General features: G+C 34.5%; 4 protein-coding genes across 8 annotated transcripts in view; 2 read left to right on the top strand and 2 right to left on the bottom strand.

The window, feature by feature from the left end:
• Window positions 1-98: 98 nt before the first annotated feature.
• nac (GDP-fucose transporter nac) lies at window positions 99-2,558 on the bottom strand. The gene is made up of 4 exons (XM_046609706.2): window positions 2,333-2,558; window positions 1,894-2,098; window positions 1,258-1,396; window positions 99-984 (listed from the first exon to the last, which is right to left on the bottom strand). The coding sequence occupies exons 1-4, from the start codon at window positions 2,395-2,397 to the stop codon at window positions 392-394; spliced, it is 1,002 nt and encodes a 333-aa protein (XP_046465662.1). The 5' UTR covers window positions 2,398-2,558; the 3' UTR covers window positions 99-391.
• A 285-nt stretch (window positions 2,559-2,843) lies between these two features.
• Window positions 2,844-5,784, top strand: LOC124211007 (Jumonji domain containing 7). 4 transcript variants are annotated; one of them, XM_069135913.1, is made up of 6 exons: window positions 2,844-3,041; window positions 3,536-4,027; window positions 4,221-4,488; window positions 4,755-4,880; window positions 5,352-5,491; window positions 5,589-5,784. In XM_069135913.1, the coding sequence occupies exons 1-5, from the start codon at window positions 2,846-2,848 to the stop codon at window positions 5,461-5,463; spliced, it is 1,194 nt and encodes a 397-aa protein (XP_068992014.1). In that variant the 5' UTR covers window positions 2,844-2,845; the 3' UTR covers window positions 5,464-5,491; window positions 5,589-5,784. The 4 variants fall into 4 exon arrangements, with proteins under 4 accessions (XP_068992014.1, XP_068992337.1, XP_068992502.1 ...); XM_069136236.1 differs by lacking the exons at window positions 5,352-5,491; window positions 5,589-5,784 and adding an exon at window positions 5,169-5,326 and having other exon boundaries at window positions 2,845-3,041; XM_069136401.1 differs by lacking the exons at window positions 5,352-5,491; window positions 5,589-5,784 and adding an exon at window positions 5,093-5,144 and having other exon boundaries at window positions 2,845-3,041.
• A 189-nt stretch (window positions 5,785-5,973) lies between these two features.
• nudC (nuclear distribution C, dynein complex regulator) overlaps window positions 5,974-15,769 on the top strand; it is a 143,597-nt gene continuing 133,801 nt past the window's right edge. Inside the window, exons 1-4 of the mRNA XM_046609696.2 lie at window positions 5,974-6,194; window positions 6,291-6,368; window positions 7,467-7,676; window positions 7,774-7,977. Coding sequence (XP_046465652.1) covers window positions 6,123-6,194; window positions 6,291-6,368; window positions 7,467-7,676; window positions 7,774-7,977 — 564 coding nt within the window. The 5' untranslated portion in view covers window positions 5,974-6,122. The remainder of the gene's footprint in view (window positions 6,195-6,290; window positions 6,369-7,466; window positions 7,677-7,773; window positions 7,978-15,769) is intronic.
• Window positions 10,245-15,769, bottom strand: part of LOC124211058 (uncharacterized) — a 104,157-nt gene continuing 98,632 nt past the window's right edge. For both annotated transcript variants that reach the window (XM_046609729.2, XM_046609719.2), the window contains 3 exons: window positions 14,686-14,853; window positions 12,093-12,357; window positions 10,245-11,579 (listed from right to left, as the gene is read on the bottom strand). In XM_046609729.2, coding sequence (XP_046465685.1) covers window positions 11,554-11,579; window positions 12,093-12,357; window positions 14,686-14,853 — 459 coding nt within the window. In that variant the 3' untranslated portion in view covers window positions 10,245-11,553. The remainder of the gene's footprint in view (window positions 11,580-12,092; window positions 12,358-14,685; window positions 14,854-15,769) is intronic.

The following is a 15,769-nucleotide window of genomic DNA, read 5'->3' as shown; positions in this document are numbered from 1 at the left end:
TTGAATATAAGAATAACAATTTCAATAGTAATTACACATGTTGCATACGGGTAAAATTCCAGAGGCAATGCGGATTGTATAGTATGTATAATATGTACAAATTAAACGAAGCCATCGATTACTTTAGATATCAATCCTCACTTTTGCTCAACTCAGTGGTATTTTAAAAAATACGGTCAAAAATAGATGAACCCAGTAAAACTGTCTGTTGAATTCGAAATGAGACGTTTTTTTCGTATATTCAATCACTGGTTATATCGGAATATTTTCTACTCACTGGTCTCATGTATAAAATTGACTGGATCAGAACTATGAGAGAAATAAGTAAAAAATGATAAAATCAATACGAGTCTAACAGTAATTGTATTATAAATTCAGTAGCAATGCAGAATTACGCCCTCAGTTGGGTATATTTTTGCGAATGATGAGCAGTTTCCATATCAAGTTGCTTTATTCGAGCATAGCCAGCACTGCCGCCCAACACAATAAAATTACTCAACCACCACAATAACGGTTTATGTTCGTTGAACCAATAAGTGGCCATCACTGTTTGCGCGCATGCCTTTGCCGTCCCACTGATATTGTGTGTCAAAGGTGAAGTAACTTTTATCTGTAGGACAGTAACAGAGCCAATAGCAAAGCCACAAAGGCCTCCGATGACCATTACTGTCCAAAAAAAGGGTTCTGATAATTTACTGTAATTGTAAACGACACTAAATTCTCCATTGACTAGCATTAATGGTAGGAAGAGGAAGACACTATAAACATTATTATAGTAGGAGAGTAGCCAAATTTCCTGATTCACTAGTGGCAACACTCTTTTTGTGTAAATTGAATAGAGCGATACTGACAGCGATCCAAGAATACCGAATATCGTTCCAACAACTGATAACGAGCCTGCGACATTTTCTTGATCAACGCCAAGCCAGAATCCTCCAATGATTATGCCGGAGCACAGTATACACCCAAAAGATGTTCTCTGTCCTGTTTATAAAATTACTTTCAATTAATTAGTATACTATTCAATTTTCATCTGATGTTATATTCCAAGTTTTAAGTATATTGATATTTCCTCCACCTTATTCAACTGTCGTGAAAATTATTGAGAATGAAGCAAAATGTAGCCAAGAACATAATAAATATACGAACAGATATATAAAAAAAATTACACTACGAGATTTATACTACTTTTATTATATTGTTTTTGAAAATTCTATAATCAGTTGAAGAAAAGTTGCTAATTCCTAACATATTTACCTAGTATTGAATAGGATAAAACGACATTGAACACTGTTGTCAATGATCGCCCTAAGTAGTAGAATGCTACGCCAACATATTTCAGGCACAGATTGTTACTGGCTATCATAAAGGTGAATAGCACTGATAACGGTAGGACCTAGAGAACAGTGTGTTAGTATTCAGTAAATATCGTTTATATGGTGATTTTTATATAAATTTAAGTCGATAATAGTAGACTATAAGAACTTTCAGTTATTTTTGTTTTCGTAATATTACGACTGGCTAATTTTTCTGGCTTTCCAATCAAATGAAACATATGTGTAGAAAAATTCAGTTATAAATATCCAGGATTTCTGGCATTTGTCACGTTTGAAAATTTACTCTTACAAGATACTTTTTATTTAACAAATGGAATTTAACTACTTGTAACTTTGAGTTCGGAAATTGGAAAATTGTTTAAAATTATTGAAAAAAATTGTGACCATTTTAGAGGACTTAAATAAAATTTAAAGATATTATAAGGATCTTGAACATTTTCAAGTTATGCTGTATATTTATGTGCTCAATAATGTGTATGCCTGTGACTTTTTCAATATGTTAAGGATAGTGAAGTTGATTTTCACATGTGATGAAAGGGATAAAGAAAAGAACTACCTTTCTCACAACATCCATGCAGTAAGGATGTCCTTCAGGAAAACTGATCCTGTGTGGAAAGAATTTGGCTAGCTTGCTCCAAGTGGTACATATTAAAGCACTGACTACGCATTGAAACCAAGTAACAAATAGTGGCGCATCTAAATTGACTTCGTTACTAGAGAGGAGAGCCTTATTTACGAAAACAGTTAAAATGGAAACGATCCTGAAATGAAGTAAGAATTGTACTAGGTAAAATTTGAGAAAATCTTTTTTATCATCATATTTATTGGTAACGCAATTAAATAGTAAGATAAGTTGTGATAAAGTTAATTTTATTTTCAAGCAACAACCATGGCGCGCCAAGTTGGCCAAGAAATCATCAGAATTTAAATCGTTAATAAAAAGAAATAAACGTAAATATATGTATTTCAAATAATAATAACATAACCTAACTGACCAGTAAGTTGCAACAACAAGGGCGATGTGGATGTATTGGGAGACGAGACCAGGTTCCACTACCATTTTAAGGAATATAATTAAAAATTAACGTTAAAGTTTACTTCTCACGCTAATGCTTGATAAGAATTTTGTGACAGGTGGCATTTTTTGCTTCCTGGCGCGGACCAGATATGACACGAATCAATCGGGTGCGTCAACCGAACCCCTGCAAAGTCCCTTCTATTTAAAATTCGAATCTAATAACAGTATTTGCGGTAGGTCACCGTTGTTTCAGATTGTAAATGTTAATACTAGACAAGCTGTTTAGACGATTTATCATCGAATCAGCATCTATCGGTCATTTTCTACTGTGCTAAGTTCTTCTACAGCGCGTATTTTCGTACTCCTCCTAGTGATTATTTTTCTATTATTACAGCAGTTTCGCATTCCGTAAAATAATATCTAGAATCGAGAGAGATAGCCTGTGAAGTTTTCGACGGAGCAACAGAGACGCGAAATCTCAGCTGTTTCTATGCAAAACAAAACCGGTGACGACGCGACACGTGTGACATGTGTAATTCTATTAGATGTATGCGATCTGCATCAAAATTCCATCCAACCGCACTGTTTTAAATGTTCTACTTGTCACGTTGTTGTGGGAAAAATGTTGCCCGAAAATGAAGATAAAATAAAAAGATTCTGCAACGTGCTTTCCCAAGAATCTAGAGGTATTTTGTACATGCACGATGATGAACATAACCACGATCAACAACACGAGGATATTTCTCGAACATTTTATCGCAAAACTACTTCCCCTTTCACGTTTTTTGAAAAATTTACTGTGGAAAGCAGAGAACAAGATTTTATGGATTGTTTTATATGTCTTTGATCCGCAAATTTAGTTTTGCCTTTTGCTAATTCTTTGCGTTTTTCAATAAATTTAATTACGATAGGAGGTAAAAAGCATGTATATTTAACATTTTGCCTTTTGTCTTGGCATCGTACAATTATACATCCACCTTTGTGATCTTACTATCACATACAATAAATTATTGCCTTCTTCTTTTAACAACATTTCTGGTATATTTTGGAATGTGTAGATGTTTGCTTAGAGCTATTAACAAGTAATACGTTCCGACAAAAACCTTATCACATTCATATATTTTTGGAAAAATACTGCATATGCAATCGGTTAAATTATATTTTCATAATTTATTTCCAGAACTTTACTTGACCAAAAAGGTATCCGAGGTCGAAAGGTCGATTTCTCCACTCATTTTCCATCGAGAGTATGTATCCAAGAACTTACCACTGCTTATAAGAGGCGGAGTTAGCCAGTGGCCAGCGATTGGTAAATGGAATATACCATACTTCCGCGAGACACTTGGTGACAAAATTGTATCGGTTGCTGTAACACCGAACGGATATGCTGATGCAATTGCAGTAAAAGAGTTGGAAGATGGAACTGGAAAAAAAGAGTATTTTGTCATGCCGGAGGAGCGGCTCGTCCCAATGTCCACGTTTTTGGATGCATTGGAAAGTCCAACTCAGGGAAATGTCTATTATATCCAAAAACAAAACTCTAACTTCAACGAAGATTTCCCTGAATTGTGGTCGGATGCTGGAACTGACATTTCATGGGCTACTGAGACTTTTGGAAAAAATCCAGATGCCGTTAATTTTTGGATGGGCGATCAGAGAGCTGTTACATCAAGTAATATTGTTCAGGTCTTCTAGTTGATAGTGGACAAAGAATTTCTACAAAGCATATTTCTGAGACCCTGTCAGAATAGAGGCTTCTAAACAATATCAAGCAAAAGCGCGATATACCTAATACAATAGAATAAGGTGGAGCTCACAATTTTATAGTGTTCTAAGTCCATAATCAATAACATTATTTTCTACAGTGCACAAAGACCCATACGAAAATATTTACTGCGTCATAGCAGGTGAAAAGGAATTTGTGTTACATCCACCCACAGATTTACCATGGATTCCTTACAAGAATTATCCACCCGCAAATTACCGTGAAATAAAACCAGGGGAATGGTTGATTGACCCAATCATTACAGAGTCAACAATAGATGAATTCTTGGAGGAAAGAAATGATTTTCAGTTGGATTTTAACGTTATACCCTGGATATCGATTGATCCTTTAAACCCAGATTACATGAGGTGAGTAACGTAATATTAAAAAAATGTTTATCAAAATTTGAAATTAGTAATTTCATTAATGAGTGTATTGAATTTATATCGGTTCAATAGAGTGATATGTACAAAGACGTTGTTAGCTTCGATAAATGAGTCTTGAAGAAAACAGCAAGCGATGCCTGAATAAATATTATCTATACAGTGTCTGTACATCAACAGCTGAGCCAGTATCAATTGTCAATTGATTCTCAATTTACTTTGTTATACTGATTAAATATTTCCAATTACAGATACCCAGCTTATAAGAATGCAAATACACTCAGAGTAACAGTGTGTGAAGGTGACGTTTTATATTTGCCTTCGCTGTGGTTTCACCATGTCACACAGTCACATGCATGTATTGCAGTGAATTACTGGTACGATATGGAGTATGATATAAAGTACGCTTACTACAAAGCTTTGGAGGCCTTGTGTAAATAGACGATTGGAGTTAAGGGTTCGAATCACATCGTGATCAAAATTTCAATTTGAATTAGTATATTATTTCTAACACTTAACTCCAGTTGCGTTCATAGGGCTAAAAAAAAAACAAGTAAATAATAGAATAAAGTTAGTCTTTTGTAAATAGGTACATGTTGCCGGTTCTTAAAACCTTGTAGAATTTGGAGGTGAACGAAACCAATGCTTCTATTTTTTGAATGTAGTGACACTTGTACTGAAGATGGATTATTTACGGGTAAATCCGCCTGCGCATCGGCAATTTGAAGTCAATCGCTGATCTCTACATAACAGACAGTGCTTGTTATCGGTATTTTTTTAGTCCCATGCTCCTGGTGTATAAGAAACAAATATCAAACGTTAAATGTTAAAACAATTGCTGATTGAAGGATGGGTCTTGCCGTATTTTCACGAAACAATCCGTATATTAATGAAAAGATAAATCTTCGAGATCGCGCCTTATTCTATGCCACCCACCGTACGTCTGGAACATTGCGATGACAGCACCACGGGAAAAGTGAAGTGCAAGGTCCGTGGTAGTATGCATGATTTGAAAAGTTAGATACGATCATGAATTTAGATATGACGCTGTATCGACGGATAATGTATCTTCTGTCAATGACCAGGTTTCAAGGCCACGTCGACCATTTCGTTGACCACGACCATGTGATGATTTGCACACTTTAAAACAAATCCGCTACTTGACCTCGAACGCAATTGGTCGAAAATCCAAGATGGCCTTCACACGGATTAGGCACGCGATTGGTTCTTTGAGTTGGGTGCATAGATATGGGCGCGTTCCGAAACTAGTTGACAAGAACTGTGGAAGACAGAGACAGAGCTAGTCACAAATTCGGCTACACAACAGAGATAATAAATTACTGACAGCACCGAAGCTAATTTCGGAACGCACTCTATACAGAGTTTAGTGGAACATGAGTGGAACACACCTTCTCATCTTCCTACATCATGGCGTACTGTGCGCGTAGTTCGTCATTTGTCTGTAGACTACGATTGGCGTACTGCACGTTTCCAGAATCGGCGTTTCTCAGGCAACTGTCAAGTGTGTATCGCGCATTTATCATTTTATAGTAGTAAAAGTTAAAACTGGTGTGATATCGATATTTTGGGAATCAAAGATAGGATAAAGATTAGAAAACATGCCGAAGGAAGAGCAATTTGACGGAATGCTGCTGGCGATGGCTCAGCAACACGAGGGAGGCGTACAAGACGTAAGATTTGCGTTGTTTGTCACGATCACATAACCTCTAAGTCAGCCCGGTAATTCACTCTGGTTTCTCTGAAACGAGGATTTTCGTTGTTTACAGCTTTTGGATACGATATTCAGTTTCTTGGCTCGAAAGACTGATTTCTACACTGGAGGTGGTGAGGGCGCAGCAGAAAAGGTATTTTCTCTAATATTTATCGCACACGTTTGTATGGCATAGTTTTCGATTGACCCGGTTTCTCGCATCAACCCTACTGACTTACCTGTCTTAGTTTGCAGGTGACAAGCCAACATGTAATTTTTTTGTCACCTACTAAATTCCCAAATTCACACTATGCTGGATAACGATACTAAAGACAAGTATTAACTAACCTAACCTAATTTAACCTCACAAAAACTTGTATTTCACCATCTATCTGCACAAACGTTTCATCAATGCAAGGCTTATGATACTCAATAATAAGTCCATGACAAGTCGCTGTTGTTTGTTTGATTTTACAGCTGTGCTGTATTAATTGTGGCCCTAAATTATTGTCAACGCCTTTTAGTCACCAGGCCAGGTACAACGAATAAACTGAATTCATTGAGGCGTGATACAGACTTTGTTTTAGAGTATTGTTTCCCAATGTTTCCAAACTGTTTATCACCTCATTAGTGAGATTGTCATATTTGGATAAATATTATTCCTATCGATATGTTTATTATAAAGACATTTTCATCGATGCCATGGAATCAGATTATTGTATATGACAGGTCTGAATGAAAATGAGAACTGCACTGTTCAATAAATACTTTTAAGGATTTGAGTACTGTTGAATAATGGTTTCTTGACCTCGTTAGTTGTTGAGTAAATATTATTCTTGGATATGAAGGTCAGTAAAAAAAAAAAAAACAGTTTTTTTTGTCAACGTTTCAGCCCAGATGGGGGCCCTTCTCAGAACAATTATATTTAGGAACATCTGTCAGAATCAGAAATAAAGGCGACGATGCAGATTATACTGCACTCTGATACATAGCATTGTGCATAACTCACCTGGAATGTCAACATTTTGTTGCATTTCAATGTTCATTTGAATCTCAAACATGAAACTTGAACATTTGTCATGAAATTGAAATTGGTGAATTGAAATTTGGTTTTTGCTTAAATATCATCTTTTATAGTAGCGTACGAATGTTGTAATTAGAATTTTGTCCACGTTTAGTTTTATTTTCGCAAAGATGGAAACGTAAGCACCGAGAATTTTTCTGACATGTTCTATTTCTTGGCCTGTTATAGCTTGTGATGAGTAAATTTAAGAAACATGAGGCAACTGCAGTAAATAAAGTATCAGCTGAGAAGGCAGAGCGAGCTGAGCAAGAAAGGAGACGTAAGGAAAGAGCAGAGCGAAAGAAGAAAGAAGAGGAAGAACAGTTCAAAAGCGAGTCAAAGATTGTTGAATTGACAGACGAACAAGCAGTCGAGCTGCAAGCTGAGCTCGACAGCAAAGTAAGATCATGATAACTGACAAATGATTTTCGAAACTAGACCTCACCATGCAGTTATGAACAAAAATGTAAAATATAAATATCGTAACTTTTTTCAGAAAGTATCTACCGAGCCACCAGCTGTTGCCGGACCTAGCGGAGATATTGCACAAGTAAAGACTGAGGAAGTTGGTAGTGGTAAACCAGAGAAAGATGATGACGAGGAAGAAGATGAAAAGGAGAAGGGGAAATTGAAGCCTAACAGCGGTAATGGTGCTGACATGCCTAACTACAGGTGGACACAGACTCTTCAAGAAGTTGAGGTGAGTTTTTGAACAGTTTTTAACTTTCAAGTAAAGCTAAAATAAGGGAAATCTGTCCGTGTACCATTCTTTTTTTATAATTATCCTCCCCTGCATTTATGTACAAAAGTTGTACATTTTTAATGAAAAATTAATTTTTAATTTCAAACGGTCTCTCTTGCATTAAAAAAAAAAAATCGGAACACGGCAAAGAGGATAAACTATCCCCAAATGCTGTCTCCAAATTTGAAGCAAAACGCTTGAGCCAAAATATACGTGTTTGCCAAAAAAAAAATGTATCTATATTCTCGACATCAAAATGCAATTTCAACTTTCAAATTCGGCACAAACGTTCTCCTTCTAGTGGCTAAATCTTCAAAAGTAATTCAACGAATAAAGAGGTATAGGAAAGGCCATGAAACACCCTTTAAACTGATGTGATACATTCTTTTCTTATGATTGTTTTTCCGTAAATTTTAATGTCAGATTCTTTAACCTTGCCTCTTATTATCGGCTGCCAATTTTAAAAGTCTAAAAAATTATCTTTTTATTCCATTTTTAATTGTATATCGACACACAAATTTAAAAAAAAGACCCGCGATCTGATCTTTGTGAATAAAATCAATCTTGTCTTACAACGGAACATACCAAAGTTTGAAGTTCTTTTTTTAAATTACCGTTCTTCAAATACTCAAAATGTGGTTTCTTTTTAGCCGAACTCATTCGGAATCGTAATTTACTTTTCATATTGTCCATTTACTGCATGAACACTTTTTCCTCATCAGAAGAAATATTTCCATTTTCAATATGTAAAAAAAACCAGATAAAGTTTAAATTATATTTTTCAATATTTGTAGAATAGTAACTTAAAAATGAATCCTATACCTTGGTGTGCACCACCATGATGCAAGAGGATCGAATTTTTTCAAATAGATTTGATCGTACCTCCATTTTGAATATTGATTAGTTAATGTACAGCTAGTAAACGAATATAACCATATTTTTTTTAGAATTCTAAAGACACAGTCAACGGCAAAAAGTAAGGTCAAAGAATTCACCCAATGAAATTCATTTCCAGAGGTTATTTCATGCCCTTTTCGATATCTCTTGATTTTCTTCAACTATATTCATTACCTTTGAAGATGTATGTAGTAGAAGAGCGTGTGTGCAAAATTGTAAATTTGCAATTATATTCTGAAGTCGAGAATATGGATGCAACGTTTTTTTCTTCAAACACCTATCGCTTTTTTCCGATGAATATTTTACCAGCAAAGTATTCGGTTCGATACGGAATGTCTCATATACACCTTCTTAAAAAAATTCGTCATTTAAAATTTTTCAAGTAGGCTCGTGATAGTGTAGAAATTTTTACCTAGTTCTTGGCAAAATACAGTATGTAAATAAGACGAAGTAATAATTCATCTTTTATATTTTGTAATGAGTATACACGGAGAGAAAAATCTGAGAAAAATTACCCTGCTGTTACTAATCGTGATGTAAAAGACACCTAAGATTTTTCTCTCCGTGTACAGTATTTTATAAAGTACTACAAGAATTAGAAAAAAAAAGATGTTTCCATTTCAACAAGTATCTTTAACTCATTGTCTCTTTGTCATCGGTTCTCTACAATAACCACGTTATATGAATTACGTAATTGAAAAATTTCGCATTACGCAAAAAATACGAACATTATTTGCAGTATGATTTCGTAATTGCTGTATGTCTAACATTATTAGTCAATTTTTACTTCTGAAATTACAAATATTTGTCAAAGAGTATTCATTAGGCAGAAAAATTCCATACTTACCTTATAATATTGAAAAATCGGTATCGGGCGTGAAAAATTTATTTAGGTAATAATAAAATATACGTGTCCGCTTATTTTGGCCAAGGAAGAAGTTACTTCAGTTCTGGAATATAACCACCGATTTTATCTTCGATTGTTCTTAACATTCCATGGAAGTATTTTAATTTTTCGTACGATCAGAAATGACTTCATTTCGCGTGTTGCGCAATGTTTTTCGTTGTTTTGAAATTGTTTGATCGACTAGTAGTAAAATGTTGACTATTACTTACGTAAAAATACGACCTGCGCTCCGATGAGTGTCGAAATTTTTTCGTTATAATTGTCTGAGCATTCTTATTACGCATTTGATAAAAAAAATACGCATTATGTCACTTGTGAATGTAAAACGAGGCAAGGATTGTGACATTCGAATAGGAATCGATAATCGTTGGATTTATACGAGTGGCAAAGAGGGAGGGGATAAGAATAAAACACTTGGCGATAATAATTCGAGAGTTTCTTGTTCAATCGATGATTAATTAATACACAAGTAATATCACAGATACAAAGAATGATGATGCAACCATCCTTTATCAATTATCGATCAATGAAATTCCACGTTCTTTTTGTTTTGTATACTTTGTTTTTAAATTATCTCGCACGCTGCCTTCACACGTTGGTTCGAGACATCGCCTCCAAGTTTGATTTAGACTTTGTAAAAAGTTAGTAACAATTAAATTATTAACTCTAAATTACATATCTAATTAAAGAATCTTAATTAACGATGTAATCAAGCTGCATCTGGGTTCTATAATAATAATAATTATTGTTATTGTTGTTATTACTATTATTATTATTATTATTATTACTACTACTGCTACTGCTACTGCTACTGCTGCTACTACTACTACTATTGCTATTTTTTGTTTATTTTTCTTTTCAAATTTTCTCATCGTAGATATAATTTCATATACTCGAACGTCAGAGAAATCTACGGAATGTTCGACGATGCGAAAGTATACTAAATTTTACCTTTACATCAAAAGCTTTCTGAACGGGTAGGTTTATATGGTTTACATAAATGTTTGCTAAACTATCCTGGAACCGCTGTTATAACATATTACTTGTATGATTTTTTTTTTCTTTTTTTTCTCCTTTTTTATCGAAAGATAATAAATAATGTTGTTAATTTGATTGTATATCATATATTCAATATTCGTTTAAACAACAAGGGCTTGGCTTGCGTTTGATTTCTCAATTCTGCTATATTTTCTTTTGTCGGTTGGTTTCGGCGATTGCTTTTGTTTTTGTATTTTGTTTTTTTTTTTTTTTTTCTTACAAGTTTGTTTTTTCGTTTCGTTCTTTTTTTCTTCATTTATAAATTATTACGAATCTAAAAGGCCTTATCGAAGTACACGGCACACAGCGCGCTCATTACATAAATGTAATTACTAATTTCACGTACCACACATTTAACACAGTGCAATACAGCCTTAAATCTATCATATTATATAGATTGATAACATACTATACGTTATTGAACTAATATTCTACTATACATAATATTGAATTCATTGAAATCCGTACTTATTCGGATTCTTGTTTGTTTTCGATGTCGAGTAGCAAATTTTCAATTTATTATGTCGTTCGATTAATTTCGTATCAAATACCGTATCAATATATTATAATCTATTCTTCTTTTTCTTCTTATTCTTCTTATTCTAAGAATTCTCTTCTTCTTCTTTCGCTTCTGCTTCTGCTTCCTCGTCCTCTTCTTCTTCGGTGTTTATATTACGATGATGCTCTCGCGTTTAATTGTACTTGTCGCGAGCTCTCACTGTAACACAAGTAAAACAGGTTTTTTTTTTTTTATTAAAATGATTAGTTTTCTCTTTATTTCGTATACGAATTACACAATTCAACACTTGAAGCAATTTTTTATACACAATTAATAAATTGTTCAGAGTTCTGTTATTGTTAAGAAAACTGTGAAAAATTTTACTATTTATTTACGAATGAAGTCCGTTAACATTGAAATTTATACATATGGCTCAATTTTCGTATGCTATACCTACGTTACGAGAATCAATTTGGATATTAAAGATTTCTAGTACAAATGCTACTTTGTATGCTTGTCTCTGTTAAACGACACAGTTCCTAATTTTTGCGATCAAAGAAGATTGATTATCGGTTAAATCTTTTTTCGACATAGTTTTTCAAGAATATTCCAACCAAGTATCTTTCAAACGAAAAAGACAACGGAGGGTATAAAAATAAAAAGTAAGAAAAATACTAGTCCCGAGTAAACGGGATTAATAACAATGATGAAAATAGCAATTGATTTACTTACTTTCCATATAAAGAACGCCGGCGAGTAATCCAACCATGAACAAAAAGCTCATGGTGCAAATGAGTACGGTCAATTGGTTTCTCGCGCACCATGACTTTTTGTAAACCTTTGTGGGCCTACCGAGACCGTTTACGACTGTAAAATGTGTGCTACTGGCTACGGATACTGTGTCGATAGGTTTTGGCGATGTCACAGTAGGCGGATAGAGCGCTGCTAGTGTCGCCAAATTAGCTGCTGTCAAAAGCAGAGTTCCCGACGCCGCGCTCTGTGAACAGAAGAGAAGAAATTTTTACAGTTTTATAGCTTTGTTCGAAATTAATTTCAGCGGTTGTTTGATTTTTTTTTTCCATCTACAGAATATTATTAGGAGAATAAAATGAGACCGAAGTTAGGTGACGTCGGTGTAACGAAAGGTTCGGCGGCTGTCTATCATTTGTTTGCAATTTTATAATCACTTGGAAATAGTCAAGTTACGTTTTACTTTATTGTGGTTCACCGTTTTTCAGACGTCCCTTTTATTTCGAAATAAAGATTTTTATAAAAATTGACTCATTGAAATTACGGACTCTGCGACTAATGCCAATTGTTTGCGATTTGTTTTTGATAAACATCTGCCATGATATTAACGCACAATTGCGGTAATAAGTGAATTAACATTCGGCAGGCTGTTGAACAGTAATTACTTTTTCTTCGAAATTATTGTTACAAAAAAAAAAAATATTTAATTCCAATTTCAAGCAGTGAAAAATGCACTTTTGTCTTGGATTTAAAAATCTCTCTATATGATACCGAAATACCTTGTCGCGAAGAAATAATTATTGTTAAAAAATTGTTTAGCTTTTTCTCTTCTTCTCTGGGCAAGACTAACGATAAGAGATTACATTGACTTTTAGAAAGTTTTCCACCGTGTTGCTAATTTTTTGCTGTAACGCTGAAAAATGAAATTGTTCAAAAATGAATATTTATGTAACCAACTTGACTGGGAGTGTATTTTCTCCTTTCTGAAAAAAATGCGCTGAAGAAAAAATGGAAAAAAGCAGCTATGTGCTTCCGGTATTATAAGCATCGTGCAGGCAGCCAGCGACGTCTGCTAATATTACTTATGACCTCACTCACTCAGCTTTCGCTTTCTCAGTCTTTGATCCCGACGGATTTTACGCTTTGCATTCGCATTATTATATCTTAGACGCCTATCAGGGAAAGAAGTCGTTCGACGAATCGTTTCTCCGACTTATTTACGTCGAAAGGGGTGCAAAATCGCGTTTGTTTTATCAAATTATCATACTTGCAAGTTACGAAGATCTTTTTGAAAATATAAAAATAGAAAACAGTCGAATCGTTAACGAGGGACTGTATCGTCGGATATCCATGCTTAATTTCAAATTCATTCGAAATTGTTGACTTTTCTTTTAACATATTGGTGCGGTTAAATATTTAATTTAACAGCATTGCACCGATATTGTTTATGATTAACAAATGGCAATACCGAAATGAATACTGAGAAAAAAAAGTAACATTTTTTTCAATGACTTTGTGGAAAGTAGTTTACTGTGTGAAACGAGTCATCCTTGAGCGAAATCGAATGAATCTACAAAATTTTTGACAATTTTGAAATAACCCATCGATTTCCAAGCCTTCTTTTATACGTACCCACAATTCCAGTATTTGCTATATTTGTATAAACATACGAGCCAACCAATCCTCAATACGTTGATCCAAGATGAAAGAGAAGAGATTTTCTTATTTACCGCTGGGATTGTTTTATCGTTACAAATTCCCCTCCTTTCTTTCTCGAATTGAAACGCCCGAAGTAGTCGATCAGCCTGACCTGTTTTATTCGCGAAAATCGGGTCCTCGGCCGCGATTTGCGAATCAATCATGCAGAGCCGCGCATTCGTCGATATTGAAAGTTGGTGGGACCAGTTTTGCCAATGGCGTTTATTCTCTCTAAATTTTATTTGTGTGAAACATTGCGAACTCACCAAAGCCTTCGGCAATATACACATATATATATATATTTTTTTTCCTCCTCTCGATAGTGTAAACCTGCATATTTTTACTCGTCCCTCGAATGCGATTCAACTTTTACTTTCACATACGCCGAATTATTCGCGGTGTGTGTTAATGTTTTATTTTTTTTTTTCCACCCGTTTAACAAATAATATTTACGCATATTTAAATATAACGTACTTGCGTAAATATATCGTCGAGAAATCGTTTTGTAGTAATAAAAAAAAAAAAAAAAAATATTTTCGAACAGGAAAAATTTCTAAAAACAATTGTCTAATGTGAATATTAAAAAGCGATTTGATATTTCCTGTAGGATCAAAATTAACGAATATTATCTTTCTCGTTACCGTCGTTTATAATTTTCGTCGTCTTCGTTCGACGCTTTGTTTCAGCCTCGCCTTGACCTTTTTCCATTTCACGCAACTGTCGCGTCGTAGCGGCATCGACTATCGATTACGTTGAGCATATGTTATCGGAATCGTTTTTCTCCCAGACGTATTATCGTTAATTTTACCGACGCGACGCCCCCGCAGGCGATTATGGATGTTTGGATCGATATTTATGGCACATGTAGGAGACTCACGTGTGTGCTGGCCGTTGAGCCCTGCGACGAGGTGGAGCCTCTCGACGAGGAGTTCGACGTCGCGGTGTGAAGATGTCCCCAACTTCCGTTTTCACTTCCTCTCTCGCTACGACCGACTAAAGACGGTCTTGGGATGTGCCATGACGGGTTCACCGCGATTTCGCCAACCTGAAATACCGAAAACACGCACATTTCACTACAAGTGCAAAATCTTCGCTGCATCTTGTAATCGTTCTTTCTCTCAACTTTCTTCCAATGAATCAACATTTTGTTTTTTTTTTTTCATCAAATTTTGTCTTTCCCTTTCGATAGGCCCGAAGAGAAAAGGACGGTTTAATAAACATAAATAAGGTTCTTTCAGGATATATTGAACCTGTACGTGTGACGAAACTGAAAAAGTATTGATGAACAAAGGTTCGAAACGTATAACTAAACCTCATCGGTTATTAAATGTGTATTAAAAAAGATCTGTGATATCAAAAATAAAGATGTTTAAATATTGAATTTTAATGTAAACACATTGTTATTGACAACGTTAGAGAAATCATGGATTGTTTTATTATTTGTTATTTTTTTTTTTTTTTTTTATAAAATCTTTTTGTCTACAATAGTAAGTAGCTTATCTTATTCGCAATTACAAAGTCAAGTAGTGCAGATTGTTTGATCAAAAATGATAGAATTATTTTATTTCTCCAACGTAATGATTACTTTACGGTTGAAATTTAGCTCTTTTAATTATACGTATATAAGTAGATTAATCCAAGTGAAACTTTCTAAGCCATTGTTTCGTTAGGTTTTTTTTTCTTTTTTTCTTTTTATTTTTCTACTTTTTTTTTTACTCCAACGTACGTCCCGCACCTTGTTAAATAAACATTCATATTTTCAAGTAGCGTGGATTTTTTCACAACGGCCCTTCTATTTGACACTCCAACTTCAAATGTTGAAATACGAAGAATTGTAATGAAAATCTAATCAAGATTTCATTCAGAGGCGGTTATTTTTTTCCCAAATGGAAATAATCATATCACACAATTAGTTGGGCACCGGAGCCTTGAGGCGATCCCTTCGGCGGCTAATTTGATAT

The sequence above is a fragment of the Neodiprion pinetum genome, chromosome 1, assembly GCF_021155775.2.
Source record: "Neodiprion pinetum isolate iyNeoPine1 chromosome 1, iyNeoPine1.2, whole genome shotgun sequence".
In the NCBI taxonomy this organism is placed as follows: domain Eukaryota; kingdom Metazoa; phylum Arthropoda; class Insecta; order Hymenoptera; family Diprionidae; genus Neodiprion; species Neodiprion pinetum.
The sequence above is the reverse complement of the archived record's forward strand: the minus strand, read 5'-3'. Positions and strand labels throughout refer to the sequence as shown.

What these genes read in the sequence shown, in the direction of transcription:
- LOC124211007 (XM_069135913.1), top strand. Translation starts at nt 2,846, where the DNA reads ATGCAAAACAAAACCGGTGACGACGCGACACGTGTGACATGTGTAATT. An exon ending in GCTTTCCCAAGAATCTAGAG is followed by an intron (nt 3,042 to 3,535) that starts GTATTTTGTACA and finishes ATTTATTTCCAG; the next exon opens with AACTTTACTTGACCAAAAAG. An exon ending in TCAGAGAGCTGTTACATCAA is followed by an intron (nt 4,028 to 4,220) that starts GTAATATTGTTC and finishes TATTTTCTACAG; the next exon opens with TGCACAAAGACCCATACGAA.
- nac (XM_046609706.2), bottom strand. Translation starts at nt 2,397, where the DNA reads ATGGTAGTGGAACCTGGTCTCGTCTCCCAATACATCCACATCGCCCTT. An exon ending in CTTGTTGTTGCAACTTACTG is followed by an intron (nt 2,099 to 2,332) that starts GTCAGTTAGGTT and finishes ACTTCATTTCAG; the next exon opens with GATCGTTTCCATTTTAACTG. An exon ending in TTTATCCTATTCAATACTAG is followed by an intron (nt 985 to 1,257) that starts GTAAATATGTTA and finishes TTTTATAAACAG; the next exon opens with GACAGAGAACATCTTTTGGG.